We start from the raw sequence: 22,583 nt of genomic DNA on the forward strand, positions 1-22,583 counted from the left end.
AAGGGCAAGACATCTGAATAAACAGGGTAAATACTGACAAGTATACGGGACTTGGTTTATATATGGGGCTGTATTACGTTTCCATGTCTTATGAGGGTTTATGGAGGTGATGGGAGGGGGGTGGGGGAGGGGGGCCTGGCTACACCAACCAAAGTAAAGAACTGCTGCAAAGACAGGAGTGAATAGATCAGGCGTCAGCAACCTTGGCTACTCCAGCTGTTGAGAAACTACAATTCCCAGCATGCCCGGACAGCTTTTGGCTGGGATAATGAAGCCTTTGCCTGTCTGGGCATGATGGGAGTTGTAGTTCCTCAACAGCTGGAGTGCTGAAGGCTGCTGATCCCCGAAATAGACGATACAGACCCAACTCCTAACAATAATTATAGACATTGATGGCGCACATAAATGTAAGACCCTCAGACGACCCCCGGCCACTAAGCAGAACGGCGGCAGACATTTTTATGTGGCCCTGTTTTTGTCCCTGGGGAGTAGTCCTATCCAGGAACTTATGGGGACCCGGCAATCACCCGCCAAGTTTGCGCTGCTCTTTGCATTTGTGGGTCCGTTGCAGACAGGTAAATTATGGCTGCCATTCGCGCACCATTAAATATCACCCGTAGCTCAGGCCTTACAATATAGAACAGATGCCAGGACTTACACACACACACACACACACACACACACACACACACACACACACACACACACACACACACACACACACACACACACACACACACACACACGACACACACACACACACACACACGACACACACAGGACTGTTGGCATAAATCTAAAAAACAAACATTTTATAAAAAAACATTATATTAAATAGAAATAAAAACAGAACCGTCTCGTGAGAACAGTCGACGCTGCAGATTTCTTCATAATAATCAAGGTCTGAGAATATAATAAAGCACTTCCGGGAGGTAGGACAGGGTAAAGCGTAAAACCGCCGGAACGACGACCGCACTCCGGCATCCACATACAGATGGCTGCGCCACGTATACAGTCAGTGCGCCACGTGTCACATTGTGGTTAATCACCACCAATAATAAGACCCGTCACATGGCCGGAATCCTGTAAACCAACACTGACGGCTACAAAGAACGATATGTGGATTTATAAAAAAAATAATTCAAAAAAGTGAATCATTCCCTGAAAAAAAAATAAAAAAAATAAAATCAAAGTCCATCATTGGGGCCAATTTAAAAAAAAAAAAAAATTATATATATTTCTGTACTGTGTATGATAAAAAATAAAATAAAACAAAACATTTGCTCACTTAAAGTTAAATGGACACAAATCTGACATATTGCATTGAGGGGGCGGAGCATGAAAGGGGCGGTCTCTTTGTATCCTTGTGTCATGCTCCGCCCCCCCCTTAGGTCCTGCCCGAAGTATAACACTATCAATTTTACCAGAAGTTTTCCTTTGAGCTTATATGTGATTTTTTGCAGATCACAGCGACACCAACAATGTAAGAAAAATGACAATAGAAAGGTGCCATTAAAAATAGGGACTATTCAAGGTCATGCATTACAATACAATATATTGCACAGAATATTAAAAGGCACACTATCATCAAAGTGACAAGACATAGTTAAAGTATTTTTGCAGTGGTTTTTTTAACCAGTGTAAAATTACAATTTTCACACTGGCCACTAGATGTCAGCACAATTACAAATATTCTCAGACCGGTATCTCGTTTTACAGCATACAGTGAAATAAATATTAACCATTCATTATCATTAATAAAGGATTAATGACAGAATAACAGATCTATTGTGCTGCCTGAGCCAAGATAAGCGGCTTTCACAAGAACATTAGCAAAGGGAAGCTTTGTGTAGAAGCCGACACAGCGAAAAGAGAGAGGACAGGCCATAGACCCCCTCATGCTGTGCAGACCGGTTAGGACACAATACCAGTGAGGACTGCCTCCAAAAAGCACAAACATAAAACAATCATTGCATGAAAGATAAAAACTAAAAATAAATCCCCCGCACCTCTAATACTTTGCTCTTTTAACCGAGCTAAAATGATATTTGATGATAGTGCCTTTTAATAAGTAAATGTACACAGCACATTGTAAGGTTATAGGCAACACATGAGCGTTCTCCTTTAAAATATCTGGCAAAACTGAAGGCGGTACAAGGAGCGGGACAGAACTGTGGAGGTGGAACCGTAAGTGAATGAAGTCACAGATAATAATGTATCATTAAAAAAATTGCAATTAATTTGCATAAAGAAGCAGATCTTTGCCTCAATTTGAAGAAAAAAACCAAAACACATTATTGTCCTGTGGCCCCCTAGGATACCCCATTGCCTCATACCCACTAACTGGCAAGCAGGTTACTATAATGACTCATCAGGTAATGCAGTGTGATAAAACAGCAGGACTGGGGTCCCTGTATTTATCCGCAGCCCCAGAACTGGCAGCAGCCATAGTGGACGAGTTGAATGTTTTATAGAGCCCCAGGCAGCGTGGAATAGGGCGCCCTCTGCTCCGTCCTGCCCGCTACGCCAAAACACACAGAAGTAACGTGGCTTTATGATATGGCTTGAGCGCGCAGTGTCCCAGGGTGCAGCGGAGGAACGGCTACATGGCGGCAGAGAGCTGCACTTTCCCTTCCGTGGCTACGACTTGTTTGGCCACCTCCACGCAGTTGTCCTTCTCGCACAACTTTTGCCGTAACTTGCACAGTTCGTACTCGTGAAGAATCTTCTGCGTCAGGTACTTTTCCCGTTTGATTCTGGCCTTCACCTCGGATGGGACATCGGGGATCAGCCAGGCCACAAAGAACTTGACCACAAACACGACATGCTGAAAGATGAGTAAGAAGGTCATTAAGACTTGTTTTATCGGTTTCAGGAAAGCTGGGTGACAACCACCATGACATATAGGAGCTCAGCCTTGGGGGTTGTCACCCAGCTCTCCAGAAACGGGTGCTTGTAAAACACGCTCGTTATTTGAGGGGAGCTCTACGTAACCGCACGAGTCGACCCACTACGGGAGGAAGTGATGCCAGGATTTCGGATTTACAAATCTGAAGCCACGCGCTTCGTAATTGCCGTTTTCTAAGTTGACCTGAGCCGACATCTCTTAAAGGGATTCTCTACGATTACCCTCCATTTCCATGTCCTATGTAGGAAAAGTCAAGTGGGATTTATTCAAATGAAGATTTGATGTTCACGTCAGCTGGAAATGGCCACAGTTAACAACCCCTTTATGATGGGGGAGTTCAGTATTTTAGGTGGAGTCACCTTGTACAATAATATGACATTTAGTGTGGTCCTGTTTGGGGAAAATGCCCTCCAGGCCCTGGGCCAGAATTCTGCCCACTTTATGTATTCATTTTCTTTTTGCTGTGTACTATAAAGAAATCCCATTTTTCGTATAACTACCTCTGATTACTAGGACCCCGATCATACCTCCATAATGATGATAAATGCCATCTTTGCCGCTAGTATGTGCCAGAACTGCATGGTGTGTAAGTATCTCCTCTCGTGGTCTGGAGGGTAGCGATAATCTCTGTACCTGTGAAAACAAAATACAAAAAGTTGAGCTTATAATGGAGACAATGAGCAGGAATTACCAGTCATTAGCAAATCCAGCCAGCAGATGGCGCTGTTCTTACACTGAAATTGTCATTTACTATATAGCCCGGCCCCATATATTGATGATCTTTATCCTTTAAGAGGTTAACAAGCCTGAAGCAGCTGTATATAAGCTGGAGGACATGGCTCGGTAATATTAGGGTATATCCGGGCGTTACATCAGTGACTTTAGACACACGAGAATTATTTGCACTATTCTAAAATGGCTAAGAATCGCCTTCTTTGTGGGGTTTGATGGCCGTGATCCAAACAAGTGACAAACCTGCACATTGTGATGTTCATCTCGTTTTCCAGCGGCATGCTGATGTTATTAAAATTGGAAACGTCAAACACAGAGAGGCTGCTGCTGATATATCCCGACATGGGAGACGCCTGGTTATCAGAGTAGGCGTAGTAGTAGACCAAGCGCGGGATCATGTCCGAGGTGAAAGCAACGATAAAAGCCTGAAATAGAGGAAAGCAACGCAAAATAGTGGTGTAGGAAATACGGGAGCGGGGTCTGTTCATAGTGAAGGGGGTTCCTGATTTTAGGGTTAATGCAAATTGCAAAACCATAGAGCGGAACGTGGAGACCCCTCCCTGCAGAGACTCCGTCCCCATACATCAGACAGAATACCTCCATCAGGTGACCGCCATATGAAACACAAGGTACAGTAGGGTCACAAAAACACGTGTGCGCCCTATTCCGACTCCACAACCCCAAAGTTATAAGGAACCATAATACATCCGTGTGCATAAAGGTCTCATGTAAATAAAAGTATAATAGGAGTATAATAAAAAGTTCTGCAAGTTTCCAGTACACTTTGTGTTTCAATTCACCAACATTTTCAAGATCTCGGCTTGCGGTCAGTGAATAGAAAAACATTGAGATCTAATAGTTCTCGCAGCAGACAGGTTGTTACAATTGTATCCAATTCAAACATTCCGCCGCTAACTGAACAATCAACTCCAGGCGGATACATTTTACCTGCACTGAAACATTGTAGCAAACGATCAGTAGTATTTAGCTGACAGAGTTGCCTAGATTGGATACAATTGAAGCAAATGCACTGCTGCAAAAAGACTAGATCTGTACAGGTCTGTAGCCCCTGGATGCCACATACCAGGTGGTGTAGCCACCGGGACCCCGTCAAATCCCAACTGTAAGTCTGACCACGTGACTCTGGAGGTCAACACATATGTGATCAGCGCTGGAAGACATGTACATAGGGGGCTCCATAGTAAAATATCAATGAGGTGCCCACATCTACTCTTGTCAAGGGGTGCCATCCCATGCAGGAGAGATTGGGGAGAACGAGATTGCAAAACCAACCGACAGAGTCTGCCCAGAATACTCACATTAGTCACGACGGATAATATGGCCATGCCGTTCAGGATCTCCTGCCAGACCCCGATGCTGTGAGCCTTCGCTGCAAATGGCCGTCTAAACTGCGTGGTCAACTTCCAAGAGTCAACACGAACCTCCAGGATGTTATTCAGGAGAGCGAGGAGCGGAGCCAGAGGAAAGGAGGCCACAAATAAAGTGATGAACCCAAACTGGATAACTGGAAAATAAGAGGCAGCCAAAGTGTAAAATACAATAATATCTACAGCCACTCACCCCAAACACGAAAATAGCACTACTTATAATAGTCCATAGGGGGCAGTATTATAATAGTTATATTCCTGTATATAGGGGGCAGTATATTCTTGTATATATGGAGCAGTATTATAGTAGTTATATTCTTGTATATAGGGGGCAGTATTATAGTAGTTATATTCTTGTATATAGGGGCAGTATTATAGTAGTTATATTCTTGTATATAGGAGCAGTATTATAGTAGTTATATTCTTGTATATAGGGGGCAGTATTATAGTAGTTATATTCTTGTATATAGGGGTCAGTATTATAGTAGTTATATTCTTGTATATAGGGGCAGTATTATAGTAGTTATATTCTTGTATATAGGGGGCAGTATTATAGTAGTTATATTCTTGTATATAGGAGGCAGTATTATAGTAGTTATATTCTTGTATATAGGGGGCAGTATTATAGTAGTTATATTCTTGTATATAGGGGACAGTATTATAGTAGTTATATTCTTGTATATAGGGAGCAGTATTATAATAGTTCTATTCTTGTATATAGGGGGCAGTATTATAGTAGTTATATTCTTGTATATAGGGGGCAGTATTATAGCGGTTATATTCTTGTATATAGGAGCAGTATTATAGTAGTTATATTCTTGTATATAGGGGGCAGTATTATAGTAGTTATATTCTTGTATATAGGGAGCAGTATTATAGCAGTTATATTCTTGTATATAGGGGGCAGTATTATAGTAGTTATATTCTTGTATATGGGGGCAGTATTATAGTAGTTATATTCTTGTATATAGGAGCAGTATTATAGTGGTTATATTCCTGTATATAGGGGGCAGTATTATAGTAGTTATATTCTTGTATATAGGAGCAGTATTATAGTGGTTATATTCTTGTATATAGGGAGCAGTATTATAGTGGTTATATTCCTGTATATAGGGGGCAGTATTATAGTAGTTATATTCTTGTATATAGGGGGCAGTATTATAGTAGTTATATTCTTGTATATAGGGGCAGTATTATAGTAGTTATATTCTTGTATATAGGAGCAGTATTATAGTAGTTATATTCTTTTATAGAGGGGGCAGTATTATAGTAGTTATATTCTTGTATATAGGGGCAGTATTATAGTAGTTATATTCTTGTATATAGGAGCAGTATTATAGTGGTTATATTCCTGTATATAGGGGGCAGTATTATAGTAGTTATATTCTTGTATATAGGAGCAGTATTATAGTAGTTATATTCTTGTATATAGGGGCAGTATTATAGTAGTTATATTCTTGTATATAGGGGCAGTATTATAGTAGTTATATTCTTGTATATAGGAGCAGTATTATAGTAGTTATATTCTTGTATATAGGGGCAGTATTATAGTAGTTATATTCTTGTATATAGGAGCAGTATTATAGTGGTTATATTCCTGTATATAGGGGGCAGTATTATAGTAGTTATATTCTTGTATATAGGAGCAGTATTATAGTAGTTATATTCTTGTATATAGGGGCAGTATTATAGTAGTTATATTCTTGTATATAGGGGCAGTATTATAGTAGTTATATTCTTGTATATAGGGGGAAGTATTATAGTAGTTATATTCCTGTACATAGGGGGCAGTATTATAGTAGTTATATTCTTGTACATAGGGGACAGTATTATAGTAGTTATATTCTTGTATACAGGAGCAGTATTATAGTAGTTATATTCTTGTATATAGGGGCAGTATTATAGCAGTTATATTCTTGTATATAGGGGCAGTATTATAGTAGTTATATTCTTGTATATAGGGGGCAGTATTATAGTAGTTATATTCTTGTATATGGGGGCAGTATTATAGTAGTTATATTCTTGTATATAGGGGGCAGTAATATAGTGGTTATATTCTTGTGTATAGGGGCAGTATTATAGTAGATATATTCTTGTATATAGGGGCAGTATTATAGTAGTTATATTCTTGGACATAGGGGGTAGTATTATAGTAGTTATATTCTTGTATATAGGGGGCAGTATTATAGTAGTTATATTCTTGTATATAGGAGCAGTATTACAGTAGTTATATGCTTGTATATAGGGAGCAGTATTATAGTAGTTATATGCTTGTATATAGGGAGCAGTATTATAGTAGTTGTATTCTTGTACATAGGGGGCAGTATTATAGTAGTTATATTCTTGTATATAGGAGGCAGTATTATAGTAGTTATATTCTTGTATATAGGGGGCAGTATTATAGTAGTTATATTCTTGTATATAGGAGGCAGTATTATAGTAGTTATATTCTTGTATATAGGGGCAGTATTATAGTAGTTATATTCTTATATATAGGAGGCAGTATTATAGTAGTAATATTCTTGTATATGGGAGGCAGTATTATAGTAGTTATATTCTTGTATATAGGGGGCAGTATTATAGTAGTTGTATTCTTGTACATAGGGGGCAGTATTATAGTAGTTACATTCTTGTATATAGGGGCAGTATTATAGTAGTTATATTCTTGTATATAGAGGCAGTATTATAGTAGTTATATTCTTGTATATAGGGGCAGTATTATAGTAATTATATTCTTGTATATAGGGGGCAGTATTATAGTAGTTATATTCTTGTATATAGGGGCAGTATTATAGTAATTATATTCTTGTATATAGGGGCAGTATTATAGTAGTTGTATTCTTGTACATAGGAGGCAGTATTATAGTAGTTATATTCTTGTATATATGAGCAGTATTATTGTAGTTATATTCTTGTATATAGGGAGCAGTATTATAGTAGTAATATTCTTGTATATAGGGGCAGTATTATAGTAATTATATTCTTGTATATAGGGGCAGTATTATAGTAGTTATAGTCTTGTATATAGGGGGCAGTATTATAGTAGTTATAGTCTTGTATATAGGAGCAGTATTACAGTAGTTATATTCTTGTATATAGGAGCAGTATTATAGTAGTTATATTCTTGTATATAGGGGGCAGAATTATAGTAGTTATATTCTTGTATATAGGAGCAGTATTATAGTAGTTATATTCTTGTATATAGGAGGCAGTATTATAGTAGTTATATTCTTGTATATAGGGGGCAGTATTATAGTAGTTATATTCTTGTATATAGGGGGCAGTATTACAGTAGTTATATGCTTGTATATAGGGAGCAGTATTATAGTAGTTATATGCTTGTATATAGGGAGCAGTATTATAGTAGTTATATGCTTGTTTATAGGGGGCAGTATTATAGTAGTTATATTCTTGTATATAGGAGCAGTATTATAGTAGTTATATTCTTGTATATAAGGAGCAGTATTATAGTAGTTATATTCTTGTATATAGGAGCAGTATTATAGTAGTTATATTCTTGTATATAGGGGGCAGTATTATAGTAGTTATATTCTTGTATATAGGAGCAGTATTATAGTAGTTATATTCTTGTATATAAGGAGCAGTATTATAGTAGTTATATTCTTGTATATAGGAGGCAGTATTATAGTAGTTATATTCTTGTATATAGGGGGCAGTATTATAGTAGTTATATTCTTGTATATAGGGGGCAGTATTATAGTAGTTATATTCTTGTATATAGGGGCAGTATTATAGTAGTTATATTCTTATATATAGGAGGCAGTATTATAGTAGTAATATTCTTGTATATGGGAGGCAGTATTATAGTAGTTATATTCTTGTATATAGGGGGCAGTATTATAGTAGTTATATTCTTGTATATAGGGGGCAGTATTATAGTAGTTGTATTCTTGTACATAGGGGGCAGTATTATAGTAGTTACATTCTTGTATATAGAGGCAGTATTATAGTAGTTATATTCTTGTATATATGAGCAGTATTATTGTAGTTATATTCTTGTATATAGGGAGCAGTATTCTAGTAGTCATATTCTTGTATATAGGGGGCAGTATTATATTCTTGTATATATGGAGCAGTATTAGACTAGTTATATTCTTATATATAGGGGCAGTATTATAGTAGTTATATTCTTGTATATAGGGGGCAGTATTATAGTAGTTATATTCTAGTATATAGGGGGCAGTATTATAGTAGTTATATTCTTGTATATAGGGGGCAGTATTATAGTAGTTATATTCTAGTATATAGGGGGCAGTATTATAGTAGTTATATTCTTGTATATAGGGGCAGTATTATAGTAGTTATATTCTTGTATATAGGGGCAGTATTAGGGCATGACCACACATGGCGGAATTCCTCCGCAACTGTCCGCATCAATGCCGCACAGAATCTGCGTTGCAGATTCTGCAGCGGATCTGCACAAAATGTGCAGAAAATTGATGCGGACTGGCCGCTGCGGACTGCAGGAAAAGTGCTTCTCTTCTCCCTATTCAGTGCAGGATAGAGAGAAGGGACAGCACTTTCCCTAGTGAAAGTCAAAGAAATTCATACTTACCGCCCGTTGTCTTGGTGACGCGTCCCTCTTTCGGCATCCGGCCCGACCTCCCTGGATGACGCTCCAGTCCATGTGACCGCTGCAGCCTGTGCTTGGCCTGTGATTGGCTGCAGCCGTCACTTACACTGAAACGTCATCCTGGGAGGCCGGACTGGAGACAGACGCAGGGAGTTCTCGGTAAGTATGAACTTATATGTTTTTTTACACATACATGTATATTGAGATCGGTAGTCACTGTCCCGGGTGCAGAAACAGTTACTGCCGATCGCGTAACTCTTTCAGCACCCTGGACAGTGACTATTTACAGACGTCTCCTAGCAACGCTCCCGTCATTACGGGAGCCCCATTGACTTCCTCAGTCTGGCTGTAGACCTAGAAATACATAGGTCCAGCCAGAATGAAGAAATGTCATGGTAGTAAAAACAATACGCTCCGCAGCACACATAAGATCTGCGGACTTCATTGCGGAATTTTGACTCTCCATTGAAGTCAATGGAGAAATTCCGCCATGAGTCCGCAACCAGTCCGCCACTGCTCCGCAACAGACAGAGCATGCTGCGGACACCAAATTCCGCTCCGCAGCCTATGCTCCGCAGCGGAATTGTACGCATCGTGTAAACGAACACTGCTAAATTAAAGTGAAAGTCAATGGAGAAACGGCTCCGCTGCGGATTAACGCTGCGGAGTGTCCGCAGCGGAATTTAAGTGAAATTCCGCTATGTGTGAACCCGCCCTTATAGTAGTTATATTCTTGTACATAGGGGGCAGTATTATAGTAGTTATATTCTTGTACATAGGGGGCAGTATTATAGTAGTTATATTCTTGTATATAGGGGGCAGTATTATAGTAGTTATATTCTTGTACATAGGGGGCAGTATTATAGTAGTTATATTCTTGTATATAGGGGCAGTATTATAGTAGTTATATTCTTGTATATAGGGGTAGTATTATAGTAGTTATATTCTTGTATATAGGGGCAGTATTATAGTAGTTATATTCTTGTATATAGGAGAAGTATTATAGTGTTATATTCTTGTATATAGGAAGCAGTATTATAGTAGATATATTCTTGTATATAGGGGGCAGTATTATAGTAGTTATATTCCTGTATATAGGGGCAGTATTATAGTAGTTATATTCTTGTACATAGGGGGCAGTATTATAGTAGTTATATTCTTGTATATAGGGGCAGTATTATAGTAGTTATATTCTTGTATATAGGGGGCAGTATTATAGTAGTTATATTCTTGTATATAGGGGGCAGTATTATATTAGTTATATTCTTGTATATAGGGGCAGTATTATAGTAGTTATATTCTTGTATATAGGGGGCAGTATTATAGTAGTTATATTCTTGTATATAGGATCAGTATTATAGTAGTTATATTCTTGTATATAGGGGCAGTATTATAGTAGTTATATTCTTGTATATAGGGGCAGTATTATAGTAGTTATATTCTTGTATATAGGGGCAGTATTATAGTAGTTATATTCTTGTATATAGGGGGCAGTATTATAGTAGTTATATTCTTGTATATAGGAGCAGTATTATAGTGTTATATTCTTGTATATTGGGGCAGTATTATAGTAGTTATATTCTTGTATATAGGGAGAAGTATTATAGTAGTTATATTCTTGTATATAGGGGGCAGTATTATAGTAGTTATATTCTTGTATATAGGGGGCAGTATTATAGTAGTTATATTCTTGTATATAGGGGGCAGTATTATAGTAGTTATATTCTTGTATATAGGAGCAGTATTATAGTAGTTATATTCTTGTATATAGGAGCATTATTATAGTAGTTATATTCTTGTATATAGGAGCAGTAGTATAGTAGTCATATTCTTGTACATAGGGGCAGTATTATAGTAGTTATATTCTTGTATATAGGGGGCAGTATTATAGTAGTTATATTCTTGTATATAGGAGCAGTATTACAGTAGTTATATTTTTGTATATAGGGGCAGTATTATAGTAGTTATATTCTTGTATATGGGAGCAGTATTATAGTAGTTATATTCTTGTATATAGGGGGCAGTATTATAGTAGTTATATTCTTGTATATAGGGGGCAGTATTATAGTAGTTATAGTCTTGTATATAGGAGCAGTATTATAGCAGTGATATTCTTGTATATAGGGGGCAGTATTATAGTAGTTATATTCTTGTATATAGGGGGCAGTATTATAGTAGTTATATTCTTGTATATAGGGGGCAGTAATATAGTAGTTATATTCTTGTATATACGGGGCAGTATTATAGTAGTTATATGCTTGTATATAGGGGCAGTATTATAGTAGTTATATTCTTGTATATAGGAGCAGTATTATAGTCGTTATATTCTCGTATATAGGGGCAGTATTATAGTAGTTATATTCTTGTATATAGGGGCAGTATTATAGTAGTTATATTCTTGTACATAGGGGGCAGTAGTATAGTAGTTATATTCTTGTATATAGGGGGCAGTATTATAGCAGTGATATTCTTGTATATAGGAGCAGTATTATAGTAGTTATATTCTTGTATATAGGGGGCAGTATTATAGCAGTGATATTCTTGTATATAGGAGGCAGTATTATAGTAGTTATATTCTTGTGTGTAGGGGGCAGTATTATAGTAGTTATATTCTTGTATATAGGGGCAGTATTATAGCAGTGATATTCTTGTATATAGGGGGCAGTATTATAGTAGTTATATTCTTGTGTGTAGGGGGCAGTATTATAGTAGTTATATTCTTGTATATAGGAGCAGTATTATAGCAGTGATATTCTTGTATATAGGGGGCAGTATTATAGTAGTTATATTCTTGTGTGTAGGGGGCAGTATTATAGTAGTTATATTCTTGTATATAGGGTGCAGTATTATAGTAGTTATATTCTTGTATATAGGAGCAGTATTATAGTAGTTATATTCTTGTATATATGGGGCAGTATTATAGTAGTTATATTCTTGTATATAGGGGCAGTATTACAGTAGTTATATTCTTGTATATAGGGGGCAGTATTATAGTAGTTATATTCTTGTATATAGGGGGCAGTATTATAGTAGTTATAGTCTTGTATATAGGAGCAGTATTATAGCAGTGATATTCTTGTATATAGGGGGCAGTATTATAGTAGTTATATTCTTGTATATAGGGGCAGTATTATAGTAGTTATATTCTTGTATATAGGGGCAGTATTATAGTAGTTATATTCTTGTATATAGGGGCAGTATTATATTAGTTATATTCTTGTATATAGGGGCAGTATTATAGTAGTTATATTCTTGTATATAGGGGGCAGTATTATAGTAGTTATATTCTTGTATATAGGATCAGTATTATAGTAGTTATATTCTTGTATATAGGGGCAGTATTATAGTAGTTATATTCTTGTATATAGGGGCAGTATTATAGTAGTTATATTCTTGTATATAGGGGGCAGTATTAGAGTAGTTATATTCTTGTATATAGGAGCAGTATTATAGTAGTTATATTCTTGTATATAGGAGCAGTATTATAGTGTTATATTCTTGTATATTGGGGCAGTATTATAGTAGTTATATTCTTGTATTATAGTAGTTATATTCTTGTATATAGGGGGCAGTATTATAGTAGTTATATTCTTGTATATAGGGGGCAGTATTATAGTAGTTATATTCTTGTATATAGGGGGCAGTATTATAGTAGTTATATTCTTGTATATAGGAGCATTATTATAGTAGTTATATTCTTGTATATAGGAGCAGTAGTATAGTAGTCATATTCTTGTACATAGGGGCAGTATTATAGTAGTTATATTCTTGTATATAGGGGGCAGTATTATAGTAGTTATATTCTTGTATATAGGAGCAGTATTACAGTAGTTATATTTTTGTATATAGGGGCAGTATTATAGTAGTTATATTCTTGTATATGGGAGCAGTATTATAGTAGTTATATTCTTGTATATAGGGGGCAGTATTATAGTAGTTATATTCTTGTATATAGGGGGCAGTATTATAGTAGTTATAGTCTTGTATATAGGAGCAGTATTATAGCAGTGATATTCTTGTATATAGGGGGCAGTATTATAGTAGTTATATTCTTGTATATAGGGGGCAGTATTATAGTAGTTATATTCTTGTATATAGGGGGCAGTAATATAGTAGTTATATTCTTGTATATACGGGGCAGTATTATAGTAGTTATATGCTTGTATATAGGGGCAGTATTATAGTAGTTATATTCTTGTATATAGGAGCAGTATTATAGTCGTTATATTCTTGTATATAGGGGCAGTATTATAGTAGTTATATTCTTGTATATAGGGGCAGTATTATAGTAGTTATATTCTTGTGTGTAGGGGGCAGTATTATAGTAGTTATATTCTTGTATATAGGGGCAGTATTATAGCAGTGATATTCTTGTATATAGGGGGCAGTATTATAGTAGTTATATTCTTGTGTGTAGGGGGCAGTATTATAGTAGTTATATTCTTGTATATAGGGTGCAGTATTATAGTAGTTATATTCTTGTATATAGGGGCAGTATTATAGTAGTTATATTCTTGTATATAGGGGGCAGTATTATAGTAGTTATATTCTTGTATATGGGGGCAGTATTATAGTAGTTATATTCTTGTATATAGGGGGCAGTATTATAGTAGTTATATTCTTGTATATAGGAGCAGTATTATAGTAGTTATATTCTTGTATATAGGGGCAGTATTATAGTAGTTATATTCTTGTATATAGGAGCAGTATTATAGTAGTTATATTCTTGTATATAGGCGGCAGTATTATAGTAGTTATATTCTTGTATATAGGGGGCAGTATTATAGTAGTTATATTCTTGTATATAGAGGGCAGTATTATAGTAGTTATATATTTGTATATAGCAGGAGCAGTATTATAGTAGTTATATTCTTGTATATAGGAGCAGTATTATAGTAGTTATATTCTTGTATATAGGAGCAGTAGTATAGTAGTTATATTCTTGTATATAGGAGCAGTATTATAGTAGTTATATTCTTGTATATATGGGGCAGTATTATAGTAGTTATATTCTTGTATATAGGGGCAGTATTACAGTAGTTATATTCTTGTATATAGGAGCAGTATTATAGCAGTGATATTCTTGTATATAGGGGGCAGTATTATAGTAGTTATATTCTTGTATATAGGGGGCAGTATTATAGTAGTTATATTCTTGTATATAGGGGCAGTATTATAGTAGTTATATTCTTGTATATAGGGGCAGTATTATAGTAGTTATATTCTTGTACATAGGGGGCAGTATTATAGTAGTTATATTCTTGTATATAGGAGCAGTATTATAGTTGTTATATTATTGTATATAGGGGGCAGTATTATAGTAGTTATATTCTTGTATATAGGGGGCAGTATTATAGTAGTTATATTCTTGTATATAGGAGCAGTATTATAGTAGTTATATTCTTGTATATAGGGGGCAGTATTACAGTAGTTATATTCTTGTATATAGGAGCAGTATTATAGTAGTTATATTCTTGTATACAGGGAGCAGTATTATAGTAGTTATATTCTTGTATATAGGGGGCAGTATTATAGTAGTTATATTCTTGTATATAGGGGGAAGTATTATAGTAGTTATATTCTTGTATATAGGGGGCAGCATTATATAGTTAGTGCTTATAATAAAAGGTTAATGCAAAAATACCCAGAAGTGGTCAGTGTAGGTTTTATAAAATATTATTTGTAGAATCTGCTCCCTTTATGGTCGGCCTAAACAAAAACATTTTACAGAAAAGTTAACAGGACACTAAAACCAAAAAAAACCAAAAAAAACGTAGTGATGACAGATTTGCGTTCTAGTTCGCGCTCCTTCTTACCCATTTCAAGATATTCGTAGAAGAGTCCTAGAGGTCCAAAGACCTGCAGGTCACAGTCCTGCTCCCAGCGGCTGTACAGGTTCTCTGGACTGTTTCTGGCTTTTCTCCTTCCCCACCAGTTCCAGATCCACCTGTAAAATACAGGATTGTTGAGGACCAAGAAAAATTCTTGCAAAAAAGGGACATAAATGATGCATTTATTTATATATAACAAATTTCTGAAACATAAAACGTGAAATTTCACAAGACCAGAAAACCAATGAGAGAATTCCAGATTAGAGTCAAAGTGTCCCTGGTAAATTCTGAACTTTTATATCCCTTTTTCGACGAACATCTGATAATATCTGTTACTAATGGCAGGTATAAGGAATCTTTATATAGAGGAGCAGAGGATTTACTCACGGAACGAAGGCCTCTTGTATATTTCCCCAGATTTGTTTTCCAGCCATGACAATAGTGAGCTGCGTGGTGAGTTCTATCAGACAACCGGCCGGGTCACACTACGAGAGAAGTGAAGAACATATAGAATATATAAGATCACGGTCATATCGAAGATAAGGAACCCAAAAGCATCCGTAGAATGTGGGGAACAGGACTCATTGTCGGGGTCCCACCAGTTACATATGGCCGGTGGGTTCGCACGGCACAGGCTCCACCGGTAAGAAATGACTGAGGTTCTTCCCGTTCACATGCGACCAAAAATAAAATCTGAGCGGATCTTTTTCATTGCAAAAATGGCTTGTGGAGACACATGTAGATTTGCTGGGGATTTTTTGGGGTTGCATGGCAGAAAATCTGCAGCGTGTGAACTGCCCGTGATCATCAAAAGGTGTTTTCCAGAATTAGATAAAGATGGCCGCTTTCTTCCGGCGCCACACCTGTCCACAGGTCGTGAATGGTATTGCAGTTCAGCTGTACTAAGGAGAAGGATGAGCTGCAATACCGCACACAACCAATGCACAGGTGTGGCGCTGTTTCAGGTAGAAGTGGCCATGTTTATCCAATTCTGAACAATTAATGGAATATACTAGTAGCACGCTCTATAAAACTTACCATTGCGCTGACTGAACATTTACCCCCCAAAGTTCAATTCGGGGGGCTATTTAAAGGCACGAGCTGTATACTAATCAAGCCCCTTTCAGTAGGTGCAGTAGCACTCATGGGCACCATTTAAGCAGGACCCTGGTTTGCAGAAGAGGTTCCTGCGAGAAATCCTGCTAAAACTTTAATTTCCTATACCGAGGATTCAGGTTTTCCCGATCAGTCTATGAAGATCAGACTTTATAGAGCGATTAGTCGCGTCTGGCGACAGGCGGAATGGTCACGACTCACCTCCTCATTGCGCCAGCGACTGAACATGTAGGTGTAATCACCGGGGAAGCCAACAAACTTCCCCTTGAAGAATGCCACGTAGAAACACGAGGAGTAGTAGTTTACGAACTGGAAGAGGAACATTTTCATAGTGAGCCGGTTCTCGTACTCCAGGTGAGTCCTGGGGATTTCTGGACAAAGAAAAAAAAAAAAAATGAGATTCCATTAAAATGACCAGAAATGTGATTCAGACGTTGATTTAAAGGAGTTGTACAGGATTGGAAAATAAATAAAATTGCTGCTTTATCTAGAAACAGCGCCACACCTGTCCATGGGTTGTGTCTGGTATTGCAGCTCAGCTCCGTTAAAGTGTAGCTAAACGTTCGACAAACTTCTGACATGTCATAGTGACATGTCAGAAGTGTTGATTGGTGGGGGTCCGAGCACTGAGACCCCCATCAATCGCTAGAACGAAGCAGCTGAAGGGCTCGTGTGAACGCGGACCTGCTTCGTGTCTGTTCGCCTTTTTCCGGAAATAAATGTATCGGTGTACGGAATCAATACAAAGTCTATGAGCCTGTACTCCGATACATCAGTTTCCGGAAAAAGCCGAACAGACACGTAGCAGCCGAGCGCTCACACGAGACCTTCAGCTGCTTCGTTCTAGCGATTGGTGGGGGTCTCCGTGCTCGGACCCCCACCAATCCAAACTACTGACATGTCCAATGCTGATGTGTCAGATTTAGCGCACCAACTAGTGCCGGAGTATTGGAAATTGACAGTCCTATATGTTCACGTATAACCCAACTACTATGTGACCCCCAGAGTCGCTGGAGAACTATTTTAAGCTTTATTTTTGCGGTTTACTCTGGATTACGCAGAATTGATGATTAAGTGTAACGCCCCTTTAAGAAAGCCGCCAACCCAGGACGTCACATGACCGACATCTACAGAGTTTTTCATAGGACCTTATGAACAGACACTGTAACGACTCTCCTCCAGTGTTGCCGCTGCGGACAGACGTCCTCTGTACAAGTCAGATTGTGACGCCGACGTGCGATTCGTTCTCAGCGGAAGATAAAATCGAACAGACGACGGTGTAAAAATATCACGTCCGGCCCTGTGCGAGCCTCCGCGCTATAAAAATACCAGCAATGGCGGCCAAATCCCTCGGCCATCTTACCCATGTCGGTGATCCAGATCGCGACCCGTTCATACAAGAAATTCAGGATCATGATCATGATGAAGTTCAGGCAGGAAGCCGTCACCGAGGTGGCCAGCTGCGGCGTCAGCAACCCACTGATGGGCTCCAACGAGTGGTTGTTCTCCATGACACTGGCGAAGGCGGCATAGACCGCCAACCGATAAACTATAACTGCGATCATGCTGGCTATGATTAGCGAGATCTACAGAGGACAACATACAAGGTTTAATAGGGGACAACCATATATTTAAGCGAGAGTGCAGGATAGATTAGAGATGGACTTAAAGGGGTTGTTCAGAAATAGAGAAACATGGCTGCTTTCAAAAACAGCGCCACACCTGTCCACAGGTGGTGTGTGGTATTGCAGCTCAACCCCATTCACTTTAATGAAGCGGAGCTGCAATATCACATACAACCTGTGGACAGGGGCGGCGCGGTTTGTGAAAGGACGTAGTCATGTCGTTAAGAGGAGGATGGGAAAAGTGGGTGTGGTCGCCAAGGAAACGTACTTTAATAAGTATAGCAGAAAATGGCGCAAATTTTGTTGCAAATCTTAAATTTTGTGCTGTGCCTTTTAATAGATTTGGGGCAAAATATGCCAACTGTAGTACTGGCAACAAGACACGCCGGTCATAGTAAATGTGCGCCAATGTGTTGTTTCGGAAATACATAGACTCCAGCTATGACCACTACCTCTGCAGCCCCCCCCCCCCCCCCGCACTGCAGGTCCCAGTCCTTGCTAGATTTCCACTCTAGGGCTAAAAAGACCACATTTTGTAGGGTGGGCAGGAGGAGGGGGTTTGATTATTGTAAATTTTTATTAAAAAAAATAATAATGAGTTGGTTACCGGCATTTCTTTGCGTTCTTGTTCCGCAATCACGGAAAAATTGACATTTAATGCGAAGATTATGAAAAATCCCGGAAAAAAAAAAAAAAAAAAAAAAAGGAGAAGCCTGGGCCAGTTCACACGGCAGATTTTGCATGAGGAGTCCCACCGCAAAATCTGCCGCGCAACTGTTCCTGCCACCGGCAGGAAGATTCCTCCTTCCCATTGACATCAATGGGAGGTTTGGGCGGAATCCGCTCGCTGATTGAGCAGGACGATTAAAATTAATGGGAGGCAGAATTTTGCAGCGGAATCTGTGGAAGATTTCACCACAAAATTCCTCCTTGTGAACACAGCCGAAGGCTGATATAGTAGAGGGGAGGGGGGGGGGGGGGGGGGATCAGCAGCACCTATACAGAGAGCCCCAAACACCTCCCCCATAAGTTAGACAAAAAGGTCCCTATAGACGAGATTTTGCCAAATCATCGGGGTCCATTAGCAAATAATTGGTTGTTCCTGGATAAAACGTCAGAACCAGCAGAGGTAGTGGTCAGTCCTGGGACAGATACAGCGCCAAAATATCTAACAACATCGGCTTCGTTCACACATGCGCCAGGTCCCGTTCCGACGCAGCTTTCCATCAGAACGGGACCCTGACCGACAGACTGAAACCAAAAGGTTTCTGATCCATCAACATTGACTACAATAGTGACAATTCCGATGCCAATGGTTTCCGTTTGTCTCAGTTATGCAAGGGTTCCGTTGTTTTTCCGGAATCAATAGTGTCGTCAACTACCCTATGGATTCCGGCAAAACAACGGAACCCTTTCACATCTCATACGGAACATTGTTTTTGTTGATAAGAGCGATAGATTAGAGATAGATTAGATAGATAGATAGATATATATGAGATAGATAGATATGAGATAGATAGATATGGGATAGAGAGATAGATATGAGATAGATATGAGATAGATAGATATGAGATAGATAGATATGAGATAGATAGATATGAGATAGATAGATAGGAGATAGATAGATAGATAGATAGATATGAGATAGATAGATAGATAGATAGATAGATAGATAGATAGATAGATATGAGATAGATAGATAGATAGATAGATAGATAGATAGATAGATAGATAGATAGATAGATAGATAGATAGATAGATAGAGAGATAGATAGATATGAGATAGATATGAGATAGATAGATAGATAGATAGATAGATAGATAGATAGATATGAGATAGATAGATATGAGATAGATAGATATGAGATAGATAGATAGATCTCATTTGTTACAATATATCGGTGACTTTTGTGGAGGAATTACAGAACAATCATAGAAGGTGCAGATTAGATTTCTCATTGTCTCCAGTTATTCGGTTATTTCAGCTCCTCATCCCACAGACATAATAATCATCCTGCTAATGTATTATATACAGACCCCATTATGCTCTGGGACCCGGGATAAACAAGATGACAGCTCGTGATTACTATTCACTCGCCGGATCAGGTAGAGTAATTCTGCTAAATCTCCATAAAACTTGTGTAACTTTGCTTTATTTATTCTGTACTGGTTGCCCTTGGAAACAGACAGCAGTTTAGCTCCAACCCGTTGTCAGACATGTGACCTGCTCAGTACTAAATATTTATTGGTCTCCGTTACTCGCAGCCGCTGGTTTCTTCCCAGCAGAGGGCAGTGTGAGAGCGTGGTGGAAGTTGTATTGGCTTTATCTACTGATCGGGTAAAGTCCGGTGGGAACACTAGGGTGGCACATTAACTGCTTGTGGGAGTGAAGTAACTAGTGGTGAGGAACTATTGGAGTACCGAAACGTGTGGGGCACATTCAAATGTGGCGGGGTACTAAAGGGCACTTTAATGTGAAGAGTCACTGAGGGTAGAGTAACTATTCGAGAAATTATGAGAAAAGTAGTGACTAATGTGAGGCCGGTAAAGGTTGCAATAGGTGGGAACTAGAACTACTGTGGGGCATTATATGGGCACGATTATAATTATGGGGGACAATAACTCCTGTCAGGGTGCTGTAACTATAGTGGGGGCTCTCCACAGCAGGGACTGTAGTTACTGTGGAGCCGAGTCAGGGACTACTGTATGATCTCTTCTATGAGACGGAGACCATCCCTATATTCATGTTTCGGCAGAGCAAGACACCAAAAAATTAGGCAGGGGGTGATGTGAACTTAATTATCAGTATTTGAAGGGAGATATTAAATGTCCCCTGAACGATTATCTTAAAGAGAAGCGGTCGCCTCTCGACATGTCAATTTCATAGATAAATATATTACATTAAAAAAAAAATAATTCTGGAAAATATTTTTATAGAACTCTGCTTTGCCGTTCCTCTGTTATTCCTCCTTGACATTTTTTTTTAAATACATTGATAGTTGGGGGGGGGGGGGGGGTGTCCCTGCATCCTAACACTGCCCAATCAGTGCTGACAGAATGAGACCGTGTAGGGACACACCGCAACTGTCAACACCCAAATTTCTAGGAGGAATAACAGAGGGGCGGCACAACATAAAAGTAAGACCGTTTGTTCTAGAATGGTTGTTTCAGGTGGTATACAAGTATTTTCTTAGACATGTCAGGAGAGGAGACCGGTCCTCTTTAAAGGGGTTGATGTCTATGTTTGTACTACTGCACTTTTAGGGGGATGTAGACGTTCCAGATATTACTACATATTCCATATCCCCTGCAGTGGTCACTGCACGGGGAGGGTCCGGCTGGTCGCGGCTTTCCCTGGCAAAATCAGCTGTTTGTCAGGAGCCGGCTCCAATATGAAAGGGATCGTCAGTGACGAGACAACCCCATTAATTATCCAGCCTACATGCGATAAGAGACATACACTATAAAAACCTTCAACCTATGGCGTCGCGGGGGTCTAGACGTGGCAGGAAACGGAGACCATTCATAAGACTCCAAAACGGGACAGACGAGCGCTCGGGCCAAAAACTTATGTCAGAATCTCTGATCCTATAAACATTTCATTCTGGAAATCCGGGTCCAGAGGTCACGGCCTCCAGCCAGGTGGTCTCCTCATCCTTGTTTTTAGCGGTCACCCTATAAGAGGAGAATACGGGGCCCTACGACAAAGGACGACTGATACCGATCCGAATTGTTTAAACCGGGTCACCCACATAGCGGAGATTGGATTCGAATCTTATTCTGAATTTAGGACACAGGGAAGCAGACAGAGAGTCTACAGAGGAGGACGGAGAGGGGGGGACAGAGGACACAGCACCACAGACAGAGGTTAGGGAAGTATTAGAGATATAAAGATGCTCACCCAGAATAGCACCGTGGTTCCCGAGAAGCAGAACCGGGCCGCCTTGCTAGTTAAGGGCAAGTAAGGCTCCATCTCCTGAAACAGTCAAAGCAAGCGAGGCCGCGATTCACCAGTGAGTAAAGACGCTCACACCCAAAACCAGGAGAACATAGGACGTCGGCGATGTGCGGAGGCAAAAGCGGCAGAGAGACCATCCTGCTCCTGGGGCTGGAACCTCATCGGCTCCGCCGCTCCAGGGAGACTACGAGGACCCTACATATTACACCTATGAGGGCGCCCGATCCATTGGATCCAGACATAACCAATCAATCCTACAGACGAGGTCCCCAGATCAGTATCTAAACCCAAGATCTATGTATCACACTCGATTATGTAATGTCTATGGATGTTGGCAGACGCTTCTTCCAATGTCTGATGTAAAGACAAAACAAGAATCTCACCTGGTTGCATTTTAACCAGCCAGATCCTGTGTGTTCCGGAGATAAGCG

At 38.9% G+C, this 22,583-nt stretch overlaps 1 protein-coding gene across 5 annotated transcripts in view; it reads right to left on the reverse strand.

Annotated features, from left to right (window-relative positions):
* Window positions 1-1,805: 1,805 nt before the first annotated feature.
* ANO5 (anoctamin 5) overlaps window positions 1,806-22,583 on the reverse strand; it is an 80,316-nt gene continuing 59,538 nt past the window's right edge. For 4 of the 5 annotated variants that reach the window (XM_075838108.1, XM_075838106.1, XM_075838107.1 and 1 more), the window contains 8 exons: window positions 17,933-18,155; window positions 16,771-16,940; window positions 15,841-15,938; window positions 15,439-15,569; window positions 4,960-5,165; window positions 3,884-4,065; window positions 3,436-3,541; window positions 1,806-2,827 (listed from right to left, as the gene is read on the reverse strand). In XM_075838108.1, the coding sequence (XP_075694223.1) occupies window positions 2,603-2,827; window positions 3,436-3,541; window positions 3,884-4,065; window positions 4,960-5,165; window positions 15,439-15,569; window positions 15,841-15,938; window positions 16,771-16,940; window positions 17,933-18,155 (1,341 nt within the window). In that variant the 3' untranslated portion in view covers window positions 1,806-2,602. Of the gene's footprint in view, window positions 2,828-3,435; window positions 3,542-3,883; window positions 4,066-4,959; window positions 5,166-15,438; window positions 15,570-15,840; window positions 15,939-16,770; window positions 16,941-17,932; window positions 18,156-22,095; window positions 22,171-22,583 lie in introns of all 5 variants that reach the window. The other variant, XM_075838105.1, reaches the window with a different exon arrangement.

This window comes from Rhinoderma darwinii, chromosome 9, assembly GCF_050947455.1.
Source record: "Rhinoderma darwinii isolate aRhiDar2 chromosome 9, aRhiDar2.hap1, whole genome shotgun sequence".
Lineage (NCBI taxonomy): Eukaryota > Metazoa > Chordata > Amphibia > Anura > Rhinodermatidae > Rhinoderma > Rhinoderma darwinii.